The sequence below is a fragment of the Bombus bifarius genome, unplaced genomic scaffold, assembly GCF_011952205.1.
Source record: "Bombus bifarius isolate JDL3187 unplaced genomic scaffold, Bbif_JDL3187 scf7180000007974, whole genome shotgun sequence".
NCBI lineage: Eukaryota > Metazoa > Arthropoda > Insecta > Hymenoptera > Apidae > Bombus > Bombus bifarius.
Window position 1 is genome coordinate 3,510,925 of NW_022884360.1, and position 23,684 is coordinate 3,534,608.

The 23,684-nt window shown below is 35.7% G+C and overlaps 6 protein-coding genes across 16 annotated transcripts; 3 read left to right on the top strand and 3 right to left on the bottom strand.

Moving 5' to 3' along the window:
- Positions 1 to 16: 16 nt before the first annotated feature.
- On the bottom strand, positions 17 to 6,437 carry LOC117216896. 10 transcript variants are annotated; one of them, XM_033464046.1, is made up of 14 exons: positions 5,146 to 6,437; positions 4,645 to 4,794; positions 4,386 to 4,546; positions 3,841 to 3,914; positions 3,645 to 3,769; positions 3,345 to 3,559; positions 3,144 to 3,252; positions 2,915 to 3,009; positions 2,765 to 2,828; positions 2,541 to 2,619; positions 2,164 to 2,391; positions 1,891 to 1,996; positions 1,574 to 1,802; positions 17 to 1,337 (listed from the first exon to the last, which is right to left on the bottom strand). In XM_033464046.1, exons 2-14 carry the CDS (start codon positions 4,669 to 4,671, stop codon positions 1,197 to 1,199), a joined length of 1,653 nt encoding a protein of 550 aa, XP_033319937.1. In that variant the 5' UTR covers positions 4,672 to 4,794; positions 5,146 to 6,437; the 3' UTR covers positions 17 to 1,196. The 10 variants fall into 10 exon arrangements, with proteins under 10 accessions (XP_033319937.1, XP_033319938.1, XP_033319940.1 ...); XM_033464047.1 differs by having other exon boundaries at positions 5,070 to 6,437; XM_033464049.1 differs by having other exon boundaries at positions 2,254 to 2,391; positions 5,066 to 6,437.
- Positions 6,438 to 7,118: 681 nt separating this feature from the next.
- Positions 7,119 to 8,757, top strand: LOC117216905 (protein OPI10 homolog). 2 transcript variants are annotated; one of them, XM_033464070.1, is made up of 3 exons: positions 7,119 to 7,303; positions 7,676 to 7,805; positions 7,872 to 8,757. In XM_033464070.1, the coding sequence occupies exons 1-3, from the start codon at positions 7,274 to 7,276 to the stop codon at positions 8,300 to 8,302; spliced, it is 591 nt and encodes a 196-aa protein (XP_033319961.1). In that variant the 5' UTR covers positions 7,119 to 7,273; the 3' UTR covers positions 8,303 to 8,757. The 2 variants fall into 2 exon arrangements, with proteins under 2 accessions (XP_033319961.1, XP_033319960.1); XM_033464069.1 differs by lacking the exon at positions 7,119 to 7,303 and adding an exon at positions 7,431 to 7,567.
- A 289-nt stretch (positions 8,758 to 9,046) lies between these two features.
- Positions 9,047 to 15,801, top strand: LOC117216890 (myotubularin-related protein 3). The gene is made up of 15 exons (XM_033464035.1): positions 9,047 to 9,731; positions 10,516 to 10,866; positions 10,944 to 11,130; positions 11,209 to 11,387; positions 11,507 to 11,708; positions 11,793 to 11,983; positions 12,091 to 12,286; positions 12,369 to 12,554; positions 12,667 to 12,831; positions 12,997 to 13,247; positions 13,396 to 13,638; positions 13,850 to 14,150; positions 14,268 to 14,369; positions 14,502 to 14,686; positions 14,834 to 15,801. Exons 1-15 carry the CDS (start codon positions 9,676 to 9,678, stop codon positions 15,141 to 15,143), a joined length of 3,105 nt encoding a protein of 1,034 aa, XP_033319926.1. The 5' UTR covers positions 9,047 to 9,675; the 3' UTR covers positions 15,144 to 15,801.
- Positions 15,444 to 17,852, bottom strand: LOC117216902 (gustatory receptor for sugar taste 43a-like). Its single transcript, XM_033464066.1, has 5 exons — positions 17,305 to 17,852; positions 16,868 to 17,222; positions 16,581 to 16,670; positions 16,225 to 16,499; positions 15,444 to 16,151 (listed from the first exon to the last, which is right to left on the bottom strand). Exons 1-5 carry the CDS (start codon positions 17,383 to 17,385, stop codon positions 15,939 to 15,941), a joined length of 1,014 nt encoding a protein of 337 aa, XP_033319957.1. The 5' UTR covers positions 17,386 to 17,852; the 3' UTR covers positions 15,444 to 15,938.
- Positions 17,303 to 23,635, bottom strand: LOC117216951 (protein I'm not dead yet-like). The gene is made up of 9 exons (XM_033464134.1): positions 23,454 to 23,635; positions 22,685 to 23,065; positions 22,556 to 22,614; positions 22,034 to 22,379; positions 21,814 to 21,956; positions 21,604 to 21,698; positions 21,228 to 21,511; positions 20,975 to 21,151; positions 17,303 to 17,521 (listed from the first exon to the last, which is right to left on the bottom strand). The coding sequence occupies exons 1-9, from the start codon at positions 23,604 to 23,606 to the stop codon at positions 17,444 to 17,446; spliced, it is 1,716 nt and encodes a 571-aa protein (XP_033320025.1). The 5' UTR covers positions 23,607 to 23,635; the 3' UTR covers positions 17,303 to 17,443.
- LOC117216907 (PAXIP1-associated glutamate-rich protein 1) lies at positions 19,198 to 20,921 on the top strand. The gene is made up of 4 exons (XM_033464074.1): positions 19,198 to 19,549; positions 19,642 to 19,802; positions 20,231 to 20,510; positions 20,783 to 20,921. Exons 1-3 carry the CDS (start codon positions 19,481 to 19,483, stop codon positions 20,454 to 20,456), a joined length of 456 nt encoding a protein of 151 aa, XP_033319965.1. The 5' UTR covers positions 19,198 to 19,480; the 3' UTR covers positions 20,457 to 20,510; positions 20,783 to 20,921.
- Positions 23,636 to 23,684: the final 49 nt, after the last annotated feature.

Genomic DNA, 23,684 nt, shown 5'->3' on the forward strand with positions numbered 1-23,684 from the left:
TTCTCATTTCACATCACATTTTCATTGTATCCTACTGTCGAGTCATTTCTATACATCATGCTGTTTTATCTAGATAAAAAGTCGATGAAACAAACGTCGCAAATAAAAACAATATTTTTTTATTGTACAAAGAAAATGTTCATCAAGTTATAAAAACAGCAGAAAGTGTGGGATGAGTCAGTGAGTGAATGAAAAAGATAGGGAGAGGACTGAGTGAGTGAAAAATTAGGAAAGACAGGCAAAGACGAAAAGTGAAGAGGGACGGGAAGCGGCAGAGAATGCGCTGAACTGTTTAAATTATTTCAACCAATATCGAATGAGTTTAAGATATTTTACATACAGTTAAATTTCACTTTTGTTTGTCCTGCATATTTCTCGTACATAGATAGAATTCTAGAATTACAACTTCCTCGTAATTTCTGTTACCCACGGACGAAATACGGATCCGCGTTATGCGTCACAGCATACAATATAGTATAAAGTAGCGCTAGATAAAGGTTTCTGTTTGTACACAGGTACGCGTCTTTTGTCCACATTTACGCACACAAATTTAATACTATCAAACGTCTCCCACGCATGCTCATACATCCGTTTTAACAAATTTCAAATTAATTATCATTAGATCGTTAGAAACAGCTAATAATCTATGTACAATACACGTATATCAATCCTCAACCAGTTATCAAATGGTTACAAAATTATTGAGTTGAATCACTATAAAATGTATGTTCAACTACCGCGAGAAAATTTCAAATTCAAGTTAGTTTAATGTAGCTGACTCGATACGAGCAACTTCATGAAAATGAAATCCGTTGCGTGTTCGAAATGTAAATATTTCCCAATTTTAACAAATCGAGATAACGCTATTATTTTTTTCGCTAATATACTGTCAAGATTTATCGTAAATCTCACAGCTACTGTTGATTGGATGGATTCTTTACTTAATCAGGACAAGCTCAAATTTGTTTTTGTTTGTTCGATTAGTAGTTGAACATTATCGCTAATAATAAAAATAAATTAATTGGTGAATTGAAAAGTTTACTTGTATGAAAAAAAAAAAGAAAAAGAAAAAGATAAAAATATAAACAGGAAAAAGAAGAAGAGTAGGAGCGGGAGAGGGACGGAAGGGGTTGAGGAAAATTAAAAGAAAAAAAGGGAGGAGTAAAAAGGAGGGATGTAAAAAAAAAAGAAGAAAATTAACAGAGATGCTGAACTAGCTGTATCGCATGTTGCAAAGCATCTGCGATATTCTGAAAAACAGGTACACCTTCGCGCGTCGCGTAGTCCGACAGGTACATTCTTCCCCGATTGTAGTCTTTTATGGCTTGTTCAGTTAGCTGAAAGAAAATGTTACCTTCTATATAAATATATGTAAAATTTGGTTCAATGGAAAAACAGGAGATTATAAGATAAGTATAATAGAAAGACGAAGAGATGAGAAAAGGAAAAAAGAAATACAGAAGAAAGAATATAGAAGCTATAGGAACAAAATGAGACGTATATTTATACTTGTGTATAATAATATCTATAGAAGTGTATATTATTTATAGAAGACATACACAAAAACGCTTACCTTTTCACCAGAAACTACGCAGTCTTCGGGAAGCGCTTGAACGCATAGGACTAATTTTGCGCGTAATCCAATCAGGTGAGCTGCCAATGCCATTATAGTGACACCACGCGAATGTTGCGGTACGATCAATAATATTAACCGTGAATTTTTCATCCTCTGCAATTCTTGTGGCAACACCTTTACGTTGTACTCGTTCAGGCTTGATCGATAGAAGGATAATCCAATAGATCTAAAACGAGAAACAATTTACGTGTAAACTTACAACGACATTGTCGTAGTGGAGAGAATCGAAAGAACGTTACATCTCGAATGCTCACTCGATCGAGGGTATGGCGGTCGTTTCTAACCAAAACTGATCTTTACCGATTACTCCAACGTACAAGTCTCTCTTCTCGGATTCTGGCACGAAGAAATTGGTCCAATCTAAAAAGTTGAACGGTCGAACGAATCGTACACTCGACTGCTCGGACGTTTTCGTGAACAATTAATCGAGGCACGAACGTCTCGTAACGACCTGTTTGCTAGTTGATACACGCTAACGATACACACGCTACTACAGGTCGTGGCAAATTTTTGAGAATAAGAAATACCTAGGAAACGGTTAAAAGGTTGCACGATAGCTCTGCGAAGAAATTTCGACGCCTTCCTACATAAAATACTCCAAACTGAAGGTATCTCACTTTCACAAGAGACGCCGTTGCTCTTCGTCCTCCACGCTGATTCGGTAGCTAAGGCACAAAATTGTTCGAAGTTTATCCGTAATTCCGTTGGATCCCTCTTCGCTGGAAATCCATCGTCTATCAACGTCCTATACGCTTCTGAAAGCACATATAAACGCAGACAGTAGAGAAAATATAGTTGAGCTATAACCGAACGCCTACACACTGTTATTACCATATATGGCATTGTCAACGCGTTAGATGTACACGTGCGATTTTCATTATGCGGAAAGTATAATATTTATTACCCGACTTGTTCACGACACTAAGAAGCTCTGACATCGATGGTACGTTGCACTTGACACTCGATTGTAATGCTATCCAAGCCTACAAAATCAAGAGTGCAAAGCAAATGTAACAAGAATATGTTATAATTGTAACAATTGTAACAAGAATATGTTATAATTTGCTTTTCACAAGCAATATGTGTTTTTCTACAAACATGTGGCAAATAGACGCTAGTGAAACTTACTTCTTCCAAGCTGACGGCCCCATTATCGTTCATATCCATAGACTTGAAAATCTCCCTGAGCATACTGCAAGAGAGTAGGTTAAAATCGAATATTCGACACAATCACACTTACATAAATATGTATGTACAGTTTCAGCGAAAAATCCTTACACCAGATCCATTCCATTTTGACCGAATGATATTTTAATCGGCCTAATACCATCATCGGCATGCAGATCTTCCACGTTAATTTCCTCACGTAACATCTATGGAGAAACGTAGATCAGTAGCTTTTTAGTATAAACAATTAAATTTATTTCGCTCAATGTAATTTACAAAATATGTACCACAACAATCATCTATTGTTACGTATTTTATTCAGTGATTTATCTATTTATACCTTGGATGTACAATTCAGAGCAACTGATACACTTTCAAATATTGGTATCCTCTGTCTCTCCATCAGATACTGAAGTACTAGCAATCCATTCATCAGGTCACAATATTCCCTAAATAAGAATTAACATTTATGATACAAATACTAAAAATGAGAGTAATCTATATCAACAAAAAATAGAGAAAGTGAAAACAAGGCACTTACTGTAGAGATACAGTTTCGCCAAGTATCGTTTGACCCTGACGATACGGATAAATAACAAGAATTAAAGACTCGCGGCGCGTAGCTGCCAACTGAGCTGCTTCAATGATGCCTGCGCTATTGCGTGTTTGATTATCAATTACGAAGAGTAATACTTTCGCTGTTTGTTTCGCTTCGTATTCTTGAGCTATTAATTCCGGTCCCCACTGCGACACTTGCTGAAATATTTATTTATTTTTACAATTGTACCAACGACTAATCAATAGGTAGATCAGGCTAGAATGAATACAAATGGTCACGTACGGGATTGTAGTAAGTGATCCCGAGTCTCTGTAGAGTCGGTATCGCTATTTCTGACCTCCATGTGGTTGGATTACAGGATCCACCCAGAAATACCTCATATGCCATTCTATCTGTAGAAATAAACGCTATAAACATGCGATGCGTGTCAATACACGCAAAATTCTATATATCTGAAATCTATGTATGATATACTCACTTGAAGCGCTTTTGTTGTTAGTATCTTTTCCATCACAGTGCAACAGACGAATGGTACTCATAGAAGCGGCTGTTCTGGAATAAAATATATACGAATTAACCATAATTTGATGAAACAAACTATTTATAACTTGAAACAGTATTATCACACTCGAATTAGAAAAATGTCAATCTTTATCCGGTTTGCAAGAGGATTCGATATATATACATTCAATATTTTTTTCTTAATTTTATTTTCAACTGATTGTAAAATAGTATAGATAAAAGTTGAATCAATTTCGGTTGGAGTGTGGTAATGCTAGAATCATCTTATTATCAATTAACTTAATGTATGTAAATCTGTAGTAGTAAACATACTTCCAAATATCAAATCCTTTTGCAACAAGGAAAAGCATGCTACGCTGCATCGTTGAAAAACTATTTCTGCTTTGATTAATGACGCAACCAATTGTTCGATACTTTAAGCCTGCAACATACACATTTCCCTTTTGTCGAATTGTTGAAGAAAAGTAGCAATAGTTGAAAGGAGATCAATATTTGCATTACCTTTCTCTGCACAAATGTGCCAATTCAGTGACAAAAATATAATTTTCTTGGAGCATTATATAAGCAGGAGGACCAATAATCAAATAATTTTTAGTAAGTCGCCACTCTTTGTGTATATGCACCCAGTATGCAAATGACAACATTACGTATGTTTCTTTTCCCTGAAACAAAATCACTCATAGATTGAAGATATTTATTAGCTCAAGATGGATAAGGAATGTGTTTGTAATAATCTGTATTCTGCAAAAATTGTACTTACATAGACTTTGTCGATATCCGTTGACATAAACTTGAACAGATATATAGGAAGACTTCATTGTTCAAACTGATGTGTGATTAGGCAAGAGATTAATGCCCATTCAATATATTTATCTCTTAATCATCCAACAGAGGAGAATTTTGAATTTTCCTATTTGGGAAGAAAATGATATCATCATTATTATTATCATTCGCCTTATTTCTTTATTTTGTTCAATACATTCTGTGCGTATAATTACAGAAATTACACAGTAAACATGAAGATCATTCGAATTTATTTTAAATTTTCATTTTTTAAGTAGAAATGTAAGAATATAGAAAGAAAATTGTGGTTATCGTGTACGTAAGATATATATTCGGAATGGTTGAGATGTAGCGTTACTACTAACAGACATACACATGAAAGTGTACTATTTAATTACCTACTGCAGCTACTCACTGCTACCCATTGAGAACTAGCGTAAGTTCGCAAGGCGATGGAGAGCCTGTCAGGCACACTAACCTTGACGATAGTTCGGTGCTGCATGCCCACGCACGAAAAACATATGTGGTAAACTTCAAAGGGAAACGCATTGATTCCGACTGCATTTCACGTGCATTCGTTGACGAGTCTCAACGACGAATAAAAAAAACACGCGACAATGAAATTCAGATTCTTTGGAAAAATGAACGATGAGAGATCTCTGATTGTGCACTCCCGCTATTGCTCATACTTATTTATACACCGTTATATTTAAAATGTAAGAACGCGTCGTCGTCAAAGAGGCACTGACTGCTTGGATGTATCACAAATAAATTACATGCTCGTGAACATTCTTTTCGATATTATCGGTGACACCGCACGCGATATTATTGCCGCGCGAAAAAGTACTCTACAGTTCGAAAACTCACTAGACTCGATTCATATCGAGCTCCCTCGAAATCAGTAACCGTCGATGAAATCACAAATCAGCGCTACTACTGTTAAACGTCGCGCTTCGTATCCTTCTCCTTTTCTATCTTTCGAGCCTTCTCTCTTTTTTTCTTTCACCCTCTCCTCTCTATCCTTCTTAGTTACCCTCACTCCTCGGTTCGCATTGACACGGTATCCTTTCTCCTTTTCTTACTTATATCCAATTAATTCGCCATTAGTTTCGGTTTAAAGGGAAAACTCGCACTACCGGACGAACAATAATTTCGTTTTGATGAAAAACGACACGTCCAACATGTTTCGCGCAGTCGCGACGGTAATTCGCCTGTTTTTCGCCTCTTTCGTCTCTATCACTTCCCGCCACTAGTCTGTACGCGTGTCTACACTACTGTAGATCGCGCGCACCGACTTAAGACCAGTCTCGAGAATGACGTAAACCTCCAACAATGAAGAGTGATGTCACACACATCGAACTTCGTAGAGGTTTGCTCTCACCGTCGCCATCGTCATCGCCATCACCATCCACCCAGGGACTTTCGATTCACCGATTATCTTATTCCGCCTTTAACTCACGATATTTCAATTTTTCCAACCGTCATTACAAATCTGCTCTCTATATAAATCCTTCCTTTTCTCACATTCTATTTCTATGTAACGATCGAATAATAACGAAAAGCAAGCTTTTCTCAATGGTTTGTCATCTGCCGTAAGATTAAGGGAATCATTAGGAAATTACTGACGTCATTGATTTATGCTACACATGTTGAACAAACATTTCATTTTCGTTAGATACGTGTATTTGATCTTCCGTTTTTTCCGACAGAGATGACATCTTTACTGTAAACACGATATAAGTGTGTCTTTATCTTCCTTTTAACTTTAACGCTACTCGACGCTGTTTATAGATAGTTCATCCAGAACACTTATTCATACCACCTTAATATCGAGGACAAGAACTGATATTCTTTGCTACTGTGTACGAAAAGAACATTACAGTTAAAAATGATTTAATGGAAATGAAAAAAAGTACTCTCAAATTGTTTCAAACTTAATCATACCTATTTTTACGAAACTAAGATCATTGTCTATTTGAATCTGTAAATTGAACATACATAATACAAAAGAGTAGTTCAATATAATATATAGTAATTATGAATTGTGCGTAAAATGTAAAATTCTAAATTTTTCAAATATAATTCTTCAATACATAAAATATATATGTGTAAAGAAAAGAAACAAATTGGATACATAAAGTATATAGATTAGAATCACTAACAGGTGGTATTGTTATAGCATAGTTGAATTAGTATTTTGTCTTTGTCCTGTGTTTATCTCGAATTATCATATAAAGACATATAATAAAAGACGATGATAGGTAACTCAGCAAAGTAGCAAATTATGGAAATTATATCATACAAAAAGAACATTTTGAATGTTGAATCTTTTTATTTTGGTTTCGAAAGTAAAAGCATGGAGAAAAATTATTCATATTAAGCTTCGTGTGTACACATGAGGATACTACCTTAGATATTAGTAACTAGTATTACTTTAGTTTCCACTCTCTATATAGCCACATGAATCGTGATAAACATCATTCAACCGATTGTAAATGTTTGGATGGTGTGACAACCTATTATATATCTATTATATACTTGCCGAACATTTACTGGTGTAGCGTGATAAGTAGAAAGCGATAGAATGATCTAGATTCGACATAAAGATGCTTGGTATAATTGTATCTGGTCGACTCGTAAGTATCAATGCTTTGCTATGCAAGTACCAACATTGTATTTCATTTTCGATGCTAAATTATCAATTAAATGTAAATGTATCGTTTGTCACAAACGTATCAGTGTTTCTACGTAACATACTTCTCTTTTCCTGATTTTCGCTAATGTCCTATGCTTGCGTCGTTTTGTTTCGTATCTTGTTTCTGTTACCTCTCAGTAATGCTCACATTTCACCCCACCCCGTCGCCAACTTGTCACGAGCGTCTTTGCATTTAATCGAATATGTAAATATCATGTCGACGAATCTAGATTTTTTCAAGTTTCAAATAGTAAACCACAATTTCCAAACATATACAAACGATATGTAATTGTAAATGTAACATCTTTCGTAGGTCCAAACGGATTTTCAACAGATAGGAGAGAACCAGTTTTTAATAACAGTACCTGATGCGGATAATATAAACCATATTGTGGTTTTTCTCACTGGTGCTATACCGTTACCTGATGGTACAGGTGGTGCAGGTATGTGCTACAATAACAATTAAACAAATTCACCTGCATATTCTTATTGACCCTTGGTCTTTACAGTGTATTTCAGTTGGCCAGATCCAACTGCTCCGCCTAATTGGCAGTTTCTCGGGTATATTTCAAACGTCAAGCCATCTGCCATATTCAAGATATCCACTCTGAAGAAGAATCATGAATTCGAAAATAGTAATTTAGGAATTTTTGGAGTAGGAAAGATTTCTCATGTAGCACAAATAGGGGTTTCGGTGGAACCCATTGGAGCTATAGAACAACAAGCAGCTACAGTAACACAAGCCACGTCAAACTCCTTTTTAGAATTTGTTCAGAAGATGCTTACAAGTTTTTTGAATTATGTTTCGAGTTTTTCTGTGACACAAGCACAAATGACACCAAACCCAACAGAAAACTTTGTACCGCTATCTGCTATTCAAGGGTGGTACGAAACTTTTGAGAGGAGGTTACAACAAAATCCAAACTTCTGGAAAGCATGATGAGAAAGTGACTGACTCTCAATAGTTCGTTTCCATTTTGTATAGTGATGCGTCATTTCTCAGCACTCGTGCTTGTGTTCGCAAAGTATGATATAATACTGAGCAACGATGCGTTATACGCATGAATTCAAATTTTTTATATTTTCACTGAAGAACAATATGATGATAATAACAAGAATAATTATGACGCTGCCACGTACCTTATCCGAAAACGCAAAATTTGTTATCTGTAAGTGTTTAGCATAAATTCATTGTGTTTTTATTATTTTTATTGTTTTTATTTTTACTATCAAGTATATGCTCTCTAATTTGGTTATGGAAGAGCAGATTGCTATTGTATTACATTTATTTCGATCGTTCTGCATTTTATAAACATCGTATTAGCAAAACGTAAACATGTAAATACTTTTAATTTCTAATAATATGATAAGAAACAGAAGAAAAGAATCCTCGAATCTAATCTATGATGAAAGCGATATAAGGGAATAACGCATGCGTCAACTTCCATTTTGTTCATGAAGTTTAGGGTTATCCATGAATGATTCTAAAGCTAGAGTATTATGTTACGTGAGAAAAGCAACGAATGATTATCAACAATTTCGCACCATGATGCTTTTTCTACTCTTCATTCATTTAAAATTGAGGGTTATCAATATACATTTAAATAATAAAATTCTTTTGAATATATCAATTATCTGAATAACATTTAAATTATCAACGAATTTCGAATTTATTCTTTCCTAATATTGATATTACCAATATGTTATTGATCTTGAAAAGTGGAAAATATTTTCTCACGCCGTTTCGACCAATGATGTAACGGCTTTGAAAAAACACAGCTTCGTTGAAAATGGACACTAAGAAGCGTATCGAACAATGGAAAAACGGCTTGATTTGTATATGGACTAATCTGTCAATGTAACTTTCACATTGAGTAGAACGAGTATTTTTCAGAAAGGATAATCTAAAATCGAATCCTTCGTAACATTACAAGTTTAATTTAATTAAGAAATAAAAAAAAAAAAAAAGAGAAAGAAGAAAAGGAAAAAAGGGAAGAGAAGCAAACAATCCAATTAATGGAGATCGCTCCCTGTGATGCTGGCCATTCCCCTGAATTGCCGTAACGAAAAGTGATCGCGTTTGGATTGAGCTGGCATAAATCTAGCGGAATCGTTTATACCGTAAGCTATCTACGTACCTGCTAAAAACAAATCTGAAATACTTAGATACTTCCAAGTTTGACGTCGAAATCGTTATATTTTTTCCTACACGGGGAAATGTTCTTTTTCTATCTCTTTCTCTTTCTCGCTCTCTCTTAATTGAGTAATGTCCACATTGTACTCCTTGTGTAAACGACTGTTCATGGATTTTGTATGAAGTATCAGAACGGTTGGATATCGTCCATCGCGGAGAAACTTCGCAATTCAAGGTGAGACATCGTTGTTGTTGTAAACTTTTCGTCACCTTTCGTTTATTACGGCTCTCTAGAAAAAACAACACGAACAATTTTCGACCGTTTTAGTTGAAATTGTTTCTCTTATCCTTCAACGTTTTCTTAGCACCTTCTTATAGATACAAATTTATTTAGTTTGGTAATTGTATGCAATTGAATCGGTTGTATAGTGTTATCAACCTTCGACAGTTGACGAATATGCATATGTCGATTTAAACGATTTTACTGTCTCGATAGATTTTTTATATTTATCATATAAATTTCTTGATATCTAGGTAAATACAAATTAACATTTTCATCTCATGAAGATGGAACACTTTTTTTGTAATTTGTATATATTTGTTCCAAGATATTTTTATCAAGATATTTCTGCATATGGTAATGTCCCAAAATTACACAAATCGATAAGCGATAATAAACGAAAATCCTATCGCTTATGTTACGTCGATGTTTCATTTATAGATGCATCGCGTTATTTCAAATAAGTTTAACGAATTTTCTGTTTATCCATAGCTTAAACGATCATATACTTCTCAATCGTTATAATGATATTGCGACTGTTTATAAATTTTCGATAACGTATATTTGTGATTACTTGAACGTATTGAAACAAATAGGCCAAGCGCATATTTTAATATATGCTAGTAAATAACTAGAACTAGTATATATCTGTGACAAATTGGAGTAATTCAATTCCACATTATGTCTATAAACTATGTGAGAAAGATATAGCCCGCAATTAGAACTTTTCATGTTCAAGAAGGAGACTGAAGTTTGTATATGATGTGTCACATAGAGAGGAGATGGAGAGTTCTGAAGAGCCAACAAGTTTGCAATCCATCTGTCATTTACATGCTTCGGAATTATTTCCAAAGCATACGCATTTCGAATGCGAGGATCAAACACTTACAGTTCCATTTACACCTTTGAGCGGGGAATCCATTGTAGCACTTGGACGTACGTCGGATGGAGTGTTGGCTCTTTCTAATTATAGACTCTATTTACAATTAAGTCAAGCATGTTACAATATTCCACTGGGTTTAATAGAACAGCTAGAAGTTAAAGAGATTTTTTTCCTGCATATTGGTTGCAAGGATGCTCGTTCACTGAGGTATGAAATTTTTGTACTTTGTTGAAACTTATAGCATTCCTATCATTTTGATATTGAAAACAACTTAATGATTTCAGTTGTGTCTTTGCCACAAACGAACATTGTTTGGAATGGTTTAAACGATTACATAAGGTGACTTACCCACGAAAGAGTATAGAAGATATATTTGCTTTTGCATATTATGCTTGGTCTATCGAGGAAGGCAAAGATAATACCAAATTAGGGAAAGATAACATATCGTATAATGCTACCTTTAATTCAGAAGTAAGTAACTTGTAAGTAAATACATGTAGATAAGACACAATTTAAATATAATTTAATTTCTTTACTTTTTTTTCTTAGGTGGAACGACTAAAATTTAATTTGCATGGTACATGGCGCATAAGTCAAATCAATAAAGATTATCGCATATGCCCATCCTATCCACCATTGCTTCTGGTTCCTTCTTGCATTCCTGATGACAGACTTGAGATTGTGGCAAAATTTAGGAGTTTTCGACGAATCCCTGCTGTTGTTTGGAGGTATAAAAAAAAAGAAATAAGAAGGAAAGAAGTATTTATGTTGATATATAAAACGAGAAGCATCCCTATTATGCATCTTATTATAGTATGTCACATTCTCGTCTTTCATAATTTCGAAGGCACGTGAATAATGGCGCAGTAATAGCACGAAGCAGTCAGCCAGAAGTTGGATGGCTCGGATGGCGAAGTCCAGATGACGAACATCTTTTAAAGGCCCTCTCAGATGCATGTTCCTATGATAAAGGTGAATCGACGATGATGGATTCATCTATCATCTATCCCGATACTACCGATGATAACGTCACGTCAAATAGAACAAAAGTGAGCATCGAATCAAAAAAGGTCCCAATTATATAAATGTTTGAAACCGGTGATCCTTAACGAATTAGCATATGTTGTTTGCAGAAAGTCTTAATCGTGGATGCTAGATCATATACAACCGCTGTGGCGAATAGAGCTCGTGGTGGTGGATGTGAGTGTCCCGAATATTATCCTAGTTGTGACATACAATTTATGAATTTACCAAATATTCACTCGATACGAAAGAGTTTTCATGCGGTGAGACAACTCTGTGCCTCGGATGCGGATCAACCTAAGTAAATATTCTATTTGTTTTCTTCATTTTTTCATATTGAACCAATATTATTATGCTATTATTACGATTGGAAGATCTAAAACTTTTCTAATCTTTCATAATATACAGTTGGCTCAGTCTTCTGGAAGGGACACGATGGTTACAACATATGTCTGGATTATTACGTGCTGCGGTGACTGTAGCGTCGGCGATAGAAAGAGACGGCCGGCCAGTATTGGTGCATTGTAGCGACGGCTGGGATAGAACACCACAGATAGTCGCTTTAGCGCAGATTCTTCTCGATCCTTATTATCGAACTATGGAGGTATGCCAAAGGTACTTTTCTCGTTTCTTGTTTGTTATTTGCAATTGATAATCGTTTCGTTATTCCACTTGATCGTTGCTAGGGATTCCAAGTTTTATGTGAGAGAGAATGGTTAGACTTTGGACACAAATTCGCGGATCGTTGTGGGCAAACTGTTGGCTGCGAAGATCCGAACGAGCGATGCCCAGTATTTTTGCAATGGCTTGACTGTGTACATCAGTTAATTTTACAATTCAAATGCAGTTTTCAAATGTCTCCTGCGTACCTTGTAAGTAGTTAGAAATTCATACGTATCTATTTTGAAAAAATCAAGTAGATTGAGTTGGCCGATTATCGGAAGGCTAATTTACTAAAGCTGGCACACTTTTGATTGATTTTAGGTGAAACTTGCACAGCATACATATTCACAACTTTTTGGCACATTTCTCTGCAACACGAGGCAAGAAAGGTTTCAGTTAAGAATACGGGAGCGTACATTTTCAGTTTGGCGTTTCCTCAATTCCAGCTCTTTCATAAATCATTTGTATTCTCCGTTAAAGAATCAAGTAAGATATTTTTTATCATATATACCAGCCGTAATAAAGTCGTCACTAGTCCTGTACAGCATATGCTATACGTTGTTCTCGCATAAGTTTTATTATATAATAAGCAACATATTGCTTTTCATTTCAACCATTTAGTATGTTTAGAATAATTTTTGTATATTTTAGGTATTATGGCCAAGTTGTAACGTACGCGACCTTGTTTTATGGTCCGAAGTATATTTAGGTTCTATGGAATCTCCTCTCGGTATCAGAGACGATAAACAAAGAATAACGATGATAGATATCGAAGGTGGTGAGAACGAAGAACCACAGGGACAAATGACTAAAACTCGCTCATACGGTGATCTTATGCACACTCCCGATCATGCGGCCTATCTTCACCGTCGACTCAGCGATCCAAGCGCCTCAGTAGAGAAGTAATTATTTCAATTTAATCTTTGATAAAACAAGTCCAATGTGAAAATAAGTTTAGTACGTCATTTTGTTTGTGTTATTCGTGAATACTTTGTATTCATGAATCGAAAACCAAAAAAATGTTATATCATTTATTGTATATAATGACAGGAAATTTGACTCGTTAACGCTCGACACGGAAACAAGCGAGAAAGGAAAACACAATTGCACGGAGAATTGTATTATTAGTGACACAATAGAGAAAAATATAACAGAGAATCAGGACAAAGCGAAAAGTTACACAACGACGACGCAAACTTTGAACGACTCGCCAGTAAATCCATCGGTAGACAGTTCAACGGACACACTAATACCGAGTAACGATTCTGTACTCGAGGCGATTGATAAAGAAACGTAAGTACCATTACATATTGTCGTACATACTACGGTACAAGGAATTAAATGCAAACGTAATAAGCTAATTAACTAGATAACGGATAAGTTAACTGTTATACATATTTACTTAATCCCGAGTTTGAGTCCGAAATTCAAAATGTAAAAATAGAGTCGATAATTTGAATTCGGATCGAACGAAACAACACAACTTTCTTTTTTTTTTTTCAAGCAGCAAAGTGGAGAAAAATTCGTCACCGGACATCGTATCTCCATGGATCGAGAGCAGCGCGACCAGTCGAATCGGTTGCTCTTGCAGTCGAAATTACAATCACAACCATAACGAGGGTAGTGACGTTAGTGATACCAGCATACCGCAGATATCGAGAACACCTAGTAGCGTTTGTCCAGCTTCTCCAACTTATCAAGATACGGTACCAGATAACCCTGATAGATTGGATGATGTCGATGGTCTTCCCCTTATACATTGTGACGTTCAGATGCGTGTACAACAGATTATAGTGGAACATAAGGTACTAATTTCGATCAATTGGGCATAATAATAAGGAAGAGATATTTGGAACTGGAAGATTATGATGTTATTTTCCTTCTTTTTCTTTTCTTTCTTTCTTTTTTTTATTATTTTTCAGTTGAAAGAGGAAGCGTTAAGGAAGGAGTTACATACGACGAGAATGGCTCTGATCAAGCAAGTTTGTAATCATAATGCAGAGATCGATCGTGTTGATGATATTGTGAGTTGATTACAAATTATTCCATACAAAGTAATCAAAATAAAAGAAAGAAGAAAGATAGAAAAAAAAGAAGAAAGAAAATATCAGAAGTATAATTAAAGGAAGTCGATTGAATATGATTTTTTGTTTCAGGGATCGTTACCAGATTCAGTTGGAAGTACCGGCGACCATGGAGAATCATTACCTTCAGACATGTCTTGGGAAGCAGTGGAAGAATTGGGTCCTGCTCCTATTCTCTGGGTACCCGATCACGCGGTAAGTCGATGCATGGGATGCGATACGGAATTTTGGCTGGGACGACGTAAGCATCATTGCAGGTACGCGGCACACAGGGCAGTGGCATTTGTAATGTCGTAATCACTGTTTAGTAATATCTTTGGATAAACTAGTTATATAATACAGTTCAATGTAGAATGAATACAAGAATATAATTTTACAATGAGTTATTTGCTCATCTATCGCAGATGCTGCGGTAAGATCTTCTGTGCGGATTGTTCCGAGAATTCGACACCACTACCCAGCGAACAACTGTATAATCCCGTGAGAGTTTGTAGCGAGTGTTTCTCTCGACTTCATCGGCACACAAGTCCATGTCAGTGTAATGCTCGTCATCAAAACAAAGGAGAAAACGATGCGGAGTTAAATTCTGAGAACTTGATGACTTGTCAAAGATCGAAAGGTTTGAACCTGACGAAAGATAGTTGCTGCGATAATTTGCTGCAGGCTGCGCATCAGAAAGCGCAACCTCCGGTTACAGCAGCCACGGTAAATTGAACACTCTCGCGCGAGCGAGGAACCTCGAGGAAGTAACATTCGCAGCAATCCGGTTACTGTTTGGTTTTCAACAATGCAGAAAGTGTATCCATAATACGATAAGTCAGCTGCGATACACGTTCACACGTTTATCATTTATGTCTGTACAATGTGTGTTACAAGCAGACGTATAGGTCGCGCGCGAGCCGATAGCCAACCATCACACAGTTAGATATTTGGAACGATCCAATATTTATTGCTAGAGTAATTTGTACGAAAAAGAGTGCATAGAGTGCATCGGACAAAGTGAGAGAAAATGAGTCAGTATACGATAGGTTGTATTTGTCTTATACAATCGTATGTATACATAGGCGTATAAGTTGATTCAACGAGGAGATACCTGGCTTCTTCAAACGAGACTATTCAAGTTTCCCGTTTTTAGGCGATCTTATTCCCTTCTCAGAGATACAGCAAGACGAGGCCGAGGAATATTTTGGATAGGCTGTGACTGACGTCTAGTTCTAGACACCGTACGAGGTGCGCTCTTAATTAAACGTCGATCGTTCGATCGATGGAACAACTCGTTATTATTAGTAGTTGGATTATGATACGAGTAACTTGTATTTGTATATTACCGCTGTTTACGAGAATTGGTATATTAAATGTCATTATCGTAATATGCGATTGTCTCTCTATCACTCTTCCTCTCTTGCTCAGTATTGTACCAGGATAACGAGATACGTTGTTATAACTCCCGCGATCTAAATCATATGTGCGTACATGCACACAATCAATATAAATATAATAATATATGTTTTACGTATTGCTTAAATGCATTTGCTTTTCATACGAGTAATCAAGAATTCTTACCGACGTTATTAAGTTTCTGTCCAAGGAAAAGAGTCCGCATGCTGAGAACTCCAAAGGTCGATGCAACAATTGAAGCGAAAATATTTCCAATTCTCGTCGGACGTCTGCTTCAAAACAACAAGAAAGTAACTGACTAACGAGAGTTGCCGTTCTTTTTCCCTGGAACCGAAATAGTTTTAAGCTATCGTTTTTCCCTTCTTCCCTCTCCACTTTGCTTTCTCTCATCTTTTACCTCCGCGACTGTGGAATAGCTAGGTTGAACGATTATCAGCATTCTGCTTATGTGAATGATACACCATCCAGCTTGTACGACTAGAAATATCCATTCGTGTTTTTCATTAGCTTGCACGATCAAGAAATACGGCGTGATGATTAGATGTAATAGACAGGATATAGTGACGGCTAGTAGTACGACACCGAAAGCAGTATTTATGAGGGATACTGTGTCGCAAAGTAAAGAATGAACCATTATCAATTCAGATATACTGTTTACGTAGGTTTTGCTTTCTGTAAATAATCACAATAGGTGAGGTCGAATTAACGTATTCTTCTACCGATCAGTTTTCATTAATTAGTTAGCAAACTTACCATCCATCTTCCGTGACAATCTATAGCTGCCTAATACGAGTTGCCGTTTTGGTGTAATGTTCCATCCTTTCTTGCCTCCAATGTCGTTAGCTGCTTAGGTTAAGCAAATACATATATAGTTCCGGTTGTATTGGTGACAAAATGAAAGATTAAAGATTCAGCATAGGTTATTAGGGGAAAGTACATACAGGAAACTTTGTAAATATTCGTTCAAATATTTACATTTTCGAAAACGAAAGGCTTATATGAAAAAATATTATTCTACGTTTCCGACTTATTTTATTTACCTGTTTCGGAAAATTTTCGAAAATAGCCGATCGCATCGTCGTTGTTACTATTATTTGTATTATTTGTATCCAACATACTTTTCAGGCTACTGTTCAAGCGAACTAATCTTTGTCCTATATTATACGTTGCCACGCTATACTGGATTTCTGCCGAAATGATCACGGTATACATTACGTATAGAGGTGCATAGTTAATAGGACCTTTGTCAGCAAATGTTTGGCTTTTTGCTTTGCGACTCCATGAATAAAAGTCTAAACTCGAATTGAACCAGAGATAGACGAGGCTACATATCGTTAAACAAATCGTGAACCTTCGAGCTTTCTTTGTAGACGATACACCGATTTTTTTATCTACCTGAAATGAAAATGCGAAAACGCTTTACTATCATTTCGACCGTTGATGGAATGGTAAAAAAATTTGTAAAACGACTCTTCACCTCGATTAATTTGTTTATCACAAGTTGCAGGGATTTCCATCGGAAAGGGGAGCCAACGATACAAACGACCGTTAAGCTCATTACTCCAAGCACATCGCTGCATGTCGCGATCACCGCTGTCCGAGATTTCAGTCTGGTACTATGCTCCCAGCCGTCTTTCAGATCTCGCCATAGGCCCCAAATTTCCGCGCCGAGCAGTAGTATCAGTACGCACAAACTACGAAACGCACAACGTGCATTGTTACTTAATTCTATTCAAATATTCCCAGTAGAAACAAACGTTTTCATGTTATCAAAGAATTTCTCAATTTCTACAGAGTACATCAGGAGGGAATCGAATAACTTTATCAGTATATATATTAATGGATTATTCTGAATCAAAAAGGTCCTGTAAACTATGATTTTTTGTTATATTCATTTATTTCATTCATCGTTCTTTTTTACCTATAGACGAGGTCTATGATATTTAAACGAGCCTGACATCCTTCAGAAGCGTGCACGTAAAATCTTACTGGAACCACACCACACAATTTACCAAGATAATATATGGGAAACATCGCTCGACGAAGATTGCCATCGTACGAAGCTTTTCGTTTTTTCTCTATCCGCTTTAACTCCATCTTCAAATTTTTCGATCGATTTTCTAATTTAGCTGTATTGTATTTGAAGAAAAGATTCGATCTATTTTTATTCCGTTGTCCTTTCCATGCGTAATCGATCAAATGCAGAAACAAGCTTTTGGTCTTCTTCCTTACATTTCAATATCACACATGTTTCAACATCGATTCACTGAAATTATTTTCTATCAACAAAATGAAATAATAAATATTGCTGTTCTATTATACACATATTTCTGTTTAGCTGCTTGAATATTAGAATTATTAGAAAGGACAAATATCAATCAGAGATAAAAAAAAAAGCAGCACAGCACGGCACAGCAGCTAGGTTACACTACACCTTTCTCGTGTCAAACAAATGCCAAATGGTTTTAAACATGTTGCGAGTAAAGAAGAAAATAGCACTTTATTACTATTTAATGCGGCACAATCTCTCTATTTCTCAGATTTTTACAATCGTTTAAAGGGGATTATATCAAGTACTAGTCTCGACTGTTCATTCATTCTTGTCAAATTGTTGGCAGGTAGTTATCGTTCATATTTCGATATTGACTTTGCCGAGAAATAACACGTTTCTTCGTTGAGCGCTTAATGGTATTGTTGGGCGCGAGCGTCCGCAACCAACAGATGTTTATAGACATAACATATACATATTTAGTTATTGGACAGTTTGCGCGAGCACACTGAGAAAGAAGGAGAGAGGGAGAAAGAGAGACTTTTTAATTAAAGTTTTAAGTTTGCTATATGTTTTGCGTATATGATCATTTTTATTAAATTTAATCAATCGAAAATTGATAAACATGTATGAACAAACGGGAGGAACAGTCGTTTTTATAGTATGAAGAAGGCATGTGATAAAGGATCATGTAATACGAATAGCCGAAAAGAAAATAAGATCACCTGGAATAAACAAATTCGGTGGAAGTTTCATTTCATCAAAGTACATACATATTCCTTTCTTTACATGAATAAAGGTAGCATGTTGCGCTAAACAAACATTCGTATCATGGTATTGTGACATGATTTAGCATGATATGAAAATCGTGGGAAAGAACATTCGTGCCATAATATTCAATACTCGGTCTTTCGCCGTATCGTATTTGTCAATCTACTTCTCTATCGTTTAATCATGTCATATTTCTTATCCTTTCACAAATGTCTACATTATTTAGACAAACATGAAATGTATCAAAATTAACCATTGTTAAGTTCTGGAGCTTTGAAAGGACGAATTGGAGTTAATTGGTTATTTCAAATAGAAAGTAGTATACTTATTGTCTATTTATAATATCATATATTTTGTATACGTATATATACGACGACTATGTTGATTTGATTTCATTTTTGCAATTACGCATACGAAATTTTGAATTTACACGTTGATCAATAGCGACAACTAGCGACGTTATCGGTAACTAAATTTTGTTATTACGAGTGGTATGGCTACTGATGTTAGCCGAATAGTTTTTGAATTTTTCTTAACCCGAACCTACATGTTTTACTTCAATTTATATTAATTACTTCATTGAGGTTTTTATATAACTTGGAGGTGATAAAAGATGGAGCGCAACGAAGAAGATTGGTCGATAGAATGTTCAGACGATGAGAAATACGAAATGGATGGAAAAGTGAGTAAAAGATGGAGGAAGGACTAATAGATTGTTGTTTATCCAGTTCGTTCAGCTCTCTCCCTTTTCCTTTTACCTTCGTGCTCATTTAGAACGAATGGACTTTGAAACCTGACGATATATTAACATTGATCGAGGCCCTCGAAGCCAATAACAGAGCTTTGGAACTCGACTGGAAGTGTCCAGGTAGAAGAGGTCCATCACCTGTTCCTTCAAGCAATCGGCAGCAAGATAATGGCTCGCAGGAGTACAAGTATCTACTATCCCACATTTTAACTTTAAATGTTGAGATTGATGCACCGTGTCTCACAAAAGTATTTCAACACTTAAGGAGATAATGAAGTTTAGCCATAATATGAGATACGAGATTGTCTCTTGATTATACTAAAAATAATTGACTATTTTAGATCTTTTCACAGTATACATTCATAATTTATAATTTCTATTACATTTTCAGATTGATTACAAATTTTATCAATATAATTATGGTACTTGTTTCTTGTTACAGTGCTAATGAAATGTCAAAATGTTTCATATACTGTGCGTAATATATTTGTAAAAAGTTTCTGTACTCGAATACTTTCACGAGTCACTGTTTGTCATATAATTCTAGTACACAGCTTGTCATATCATAGCTTATTTTCGTTCTATTGTATCAATTCCATTTGTATTTTTGTTTAGGACCGAAGAAAAGTCAGACTTTGATTTCATGGATGAGATGTCGTCGCCGAGATTACCGGTTCGTAGAACTGGAGAAAGCACTCCAAAAGGAAGTGCTAAGAAGAAGACTGCAAGTTTTAACGGTGTACTATCAACTATGTTACGACATCGTAGATTAGAACAGCAAGAAATTAATTCGAGTCCAAAAAAGATTGAATCATCCGTATCAAAGATGCAGCCAACGTAATAATCATCCGTGTTAAAGACGCAGCCAACATAATCGTTACATTGATGCATTGCGGTATAAATGTTATATATATATATATTTATAAATTATATTTATAATAAAGTTTATATTAAATTTTGATACATGAATAGTAGTCAAAATCTAATTGGTTTACTAATCGAAATTATATAGATCTGTGATTGTATTTTGGGCGATTATTATTTAATTATATAAACATTCACGTATATACTGTGTCATATTTCACACAGAGTCTATTACGTTCAATTATGAATAATATTTTAATTTGGCAATTAGACACAGTTAATCAGTGTACATTTATTTAACAGAGAAATGAACGAAACACGATATATGTTACAAGCATAGGAGAACTGAAAGAAAAGACAGAACAAAAAAAGGAAAGAATGAAATATACGATTTCATGGGTTTCCTTTGGCTGGGTGATTGCTTTTAGCCCAGTCGGGAAATTCTTTGACATCATAAATTATAGTACCCCATATAGCAAAGCAAGCAACATTTACTATGAGAGAGAATATAGAAGGACCGCAACCTCCTATCATTAGCCAGTTGGTTGGAATGTGCCCGACGGCTGCTATGATTGCATTTGGGGGTGTACCAACTGGTAATCGAAAAGAGTAAGAACACGATATAGCTGCTGGTATCATTAAATATATGGGATGTATCTCCATTGCAACACACTGTACAATAAAGTGATTATTAACAAGCTGAGGATAGATTATTGAATAGCATTATAATGTCCATGTAATTTTTTACCATTTGTGCAACGACTGGTAAAGTAATGTTTGCGATACCGACATTGGAAGTGAACTCCGTAATAGTGCCAATAAACAAACAAACAAACAGCATGATCAATACAGGGGGAAAGTATCGTAGCGGCACCAATGTCTCACCGACCTTCCTTGCCAAACCGGAAGCAATGCTGCCTCTGGATATCGCGAATCCACCGCCCAAAAGGAACATTAAACTCCAAGGCATCTTTCTTTGGATCACGTCCCATGTGACCAAACCTTCTGAAGATTTGACGGGTCTCTCACCGGCTACGAAAGCAAAAATAATGTATAGATAAACAGATAAGTTGTATTATACAGAAGAACTATTGCCTATACATAATTGCCTCTTTTATACTCACGGTCTTTGTTGTAGCTACGAAGAAAATCCAAATCTTTCGGAATGAAAAACATCATGATAGATATGAATATGACAGGCGTTGAATCTCGAACATCTCTGTCAATGAAATTCATAGATGAGTAAAGGTGCATAGTGAATATGTATTTATACGTGCGCGAATTCTTTTTTCATTATGAGAGATGAATGAACCGTATGTAAACAAATATTTAACATTTCTGTTATTGCTTCAGACCATCCTCGTACGAAGCCTGGTTTTCGGAATAACCATAAAAATATACAGGTAATAAAAAGGACGGCAACTGCTGCCTCGTGAAACGTAATGCCACCTAGTTCTTTGTATCTTTCCTGTATCACCTTTAAACAGGTTTTAAACAGATTCAATAAATGAATGAAAGTAAATCGTGTAAGGAATTTACAACTATTCGTATTACTTGATTAGTAACCGTTTCTCCTTCGGTTCCAATATTCGCTATCTGTGCATCTTTGCTATGGGGTCTAAATAAACCCATGAACATTAGCTGAAGGTAAATCCACGTTAAAAAGACATTAATAATCATTTGTGGCATTTGTGCTATCATCCACTGCGTGAAACTAATGCCCTCGGATTCAGGAAATGTGCTTTCAAAAATACCCTTGAAAGTGAGATTAGTTCCGGTGCCTACGAGCGTTCCTGTACCTCCGAAAGTTGCACAGTACGCTGCGGCCATTAAGTAAGCTTTCGTTACCTTGGTCGGTTTCCGTTCCCTACGATGTGTAATGTTAGAATCAGAAAATTGTTATCTCCTTCTTTGCTTTCTTTCTTTCTTTCTTTCTTTCTTTCTTTCTTTCCTTTTTCCTTTTTTGTTCTTTCCTTCTTCCCTCCCTTGCTCCCGTCTCTAATGCTTATTCATTCTCTAATTCCCTCCTTACTCATGTTTTGTTTATCTTTCATATTATTTCGTTCCATATCTTACGGTGGGTCCGTTGATCCTGGAGGAACCGGTATCTCCTCGAAGACGTGGCAGAGTCCAGCCTGAAAAGAACATGATAAGTAACACAAGAAGAGAATTAAAAAGAGAAGAGAACAAAATTAGATATCGCACCTGTTCTAATTCATTCAAAACCGCAAATATGATCGGCACCATCATGGCAGTTGCTGCAGTATTTGAAACCCACATGGATATGAAAGTAGTTACAACACAAAGACCGCCAAGTAATTTTCCATGAGTACAGCCAACTGTTCTCATCACCCCAAGGGCGATTCGTAGATGTAGTTTACTGTGTTCAATTGCGACAGCAAGAACCAAACCTCCTATGAACACCATTATAGTGTCGTTCATGTAACAAGCACAAGTATCTGCTGTGCTTAATATTCCAAATATTGGGAATAACACCAGTGGAATCAACGAGGTAACTGCCATGGGGAAACATTCAGTGATCCAATATCCAGCCATCACTAATACAGCGTAGGCGCATCTAGTTTCCTACAAATATGATGAAACGAATATTCTATCATCATATTCTGTTGTAGATACATAAAAATCGCACGCTTGCTTCATATGTATCACGCAACTCGAAGATCTTAATTTTTCAACAGAAACATTTTTAAGCAATATTTTAACTATTTTGTTTTGAAGCGTTTTAAACATAATGACAATATTTTGTTAAACAAATTTATAGAATAAGTAAACTAATGATCATAAAATAGTTGTATGCTCAAGTGTTTTTTTCTTTTTTTCATTTTTAATTGTACATGTAATATATAATTAATAATTAATTGTGTCATATTTGAAACGAGTGTCGGCGTGCGCGCGCGCGCGTGTGTGTGTGTGTAAACTATATTACTAATTTAGATATTATCAAGTCTGATACCGGATAATTATGAACGAGCAGAGGTGGGATCAGTATCAAACCCCAGGTTATAGCAAACAATATTTTCCAGTATAGCTTGATAAATTGTCCAGTGAGGATTAACTTTTCTTGTGTTGATAACATTTCTTCTTGCGCAGTTGATCTCGTCGCCATATTTCTCTATCCTTTTTATCGTTTCTTCCAGAGCAAATTTTATATCTTTGATTAACTAGCAAATTTTTTCTGTCTATA

Bases quoted from the DNA above. Each gene is read 5' to 3' on its own strand.
- LOC117216902 (XM_033464066.1), bottom strand. From the start codon at position 17,385: ATGAGCTTAACGGTCGTTTGTATCGTTGGCTCCCCTTTCCGATGGAAA. The intron at 17,223-17,304 runs GTGAAGAGTCGT...TTTTCATTTCAG, and splicing joins TGATAAACAAATTAATCGAG to GTAGATAAAAAAATCGGTGT. The intron at 16,671-16,867 runs GTAAATAAAATA...TAACCTAAGCAG, and splicing joins TCGAAAATTTTCCGAAACAG to CTAACGACATTGGAGGCAAG.
- LOC117216896 (XM_033464046.1), bottom strand. From the start codon at position 4,671: ATGTCAACGGATATCGACAAAGTCTAT. The intron at 3,770-3,840 runs GTGAGTATATCA...GCATGTTTATAG, and splicing joins TAACAACAAAAGCGCTTCAA to CGTTTATTTCTACAGATAGA. The intron at 1,338-1,573 runs GTAAGCGTTTTT...ATTTTCTTTCAG, and splicing joins GCGTAGTTTCTGGTGAAAAG to CTAACTGAACAAGCCATAAA.
- LOC117216890 (XM_033464035.1), top strand. From the start codon at position 9,676: ATGAAGTATCAGAACGGTTGGATATCGTCCATCGCGGAGAAACTTCGC. The intron at 9,732-10,515 runs GTGAGACATCGT...TTCATGTTCAAG, and splicing joins GAGAAACTTCGCAATTCAAG to AAGGAGACTGAAGTTTGTAT. The intron at 10,867-10,943 runs GTATGAAATTTT...TAATGATTTCAG, and splicing joins AAGGATGCTCGTTCACTGAG to TTGTGTCTTTGCCACAAACG.
- LOC117216951 (XM_033464134.1), bottom strand. From the start codon at position 23,606: ATGGCGACGAGATCAACTGCGCAAGAAGAAATGTTATCAACACAAGAA. The intron at 21,957-22,033 runs GTAATACGAATA...ACCTGTTTAAAG, and splicing joins GAGAAACGGTTACTAATCAA to GTGATACAGGAAAGATACAA. The intron at 21,512-21,603 runs GTGAGTATAAAA...TTGCTTTCGTAG, and splicing joins TCGTAGCTACAACAAAGACC to CCGGTGAGAGACCCGTCAAA.
- LOC117216907 (XM_033464074.1), top strand. From the start codon at position 19,481: ATGGAGCGCAACGAAGAAGATTGGTCGATAGAATGTTCAGACGATGAG. The intron at 19,550-19,641 runs GTGAGTAAAAGA...GTGCTCATTTAG, and splicing joins AATACGAAATGGATGGAAAA to AACGAATGGACTTTGAAACC. The intron at 19,803-20,230 runs GTATCTACTATC...ATTTTTGTTTAG, and splicing joins AATGGCTCGCAGGAGTACAA to GACCGAAGAAAAGTCAGACT.
- LOC117216905 (XM_033464069.1), top strand. From the start codon at position 7,448: ATGTCCTATGCTTGCGTCGTTTTGTTTCGTATCTTGTTTCTGTTACCT. The intron at 7,568-7,675 runs GTAAATATCATG...CATCTTTCGTAG, and splicing joins CTTTGCATTTAATCGAATAT to GTCCAAACGGATTTTCAACA. The intron at 7,806-7,871 runs GTATGTGCTACA...TGGTCTTTACAG, and splicing joins TGATGGTACAGGTGGTGCAG to TGTATTTCAGTTGGCCAGAT.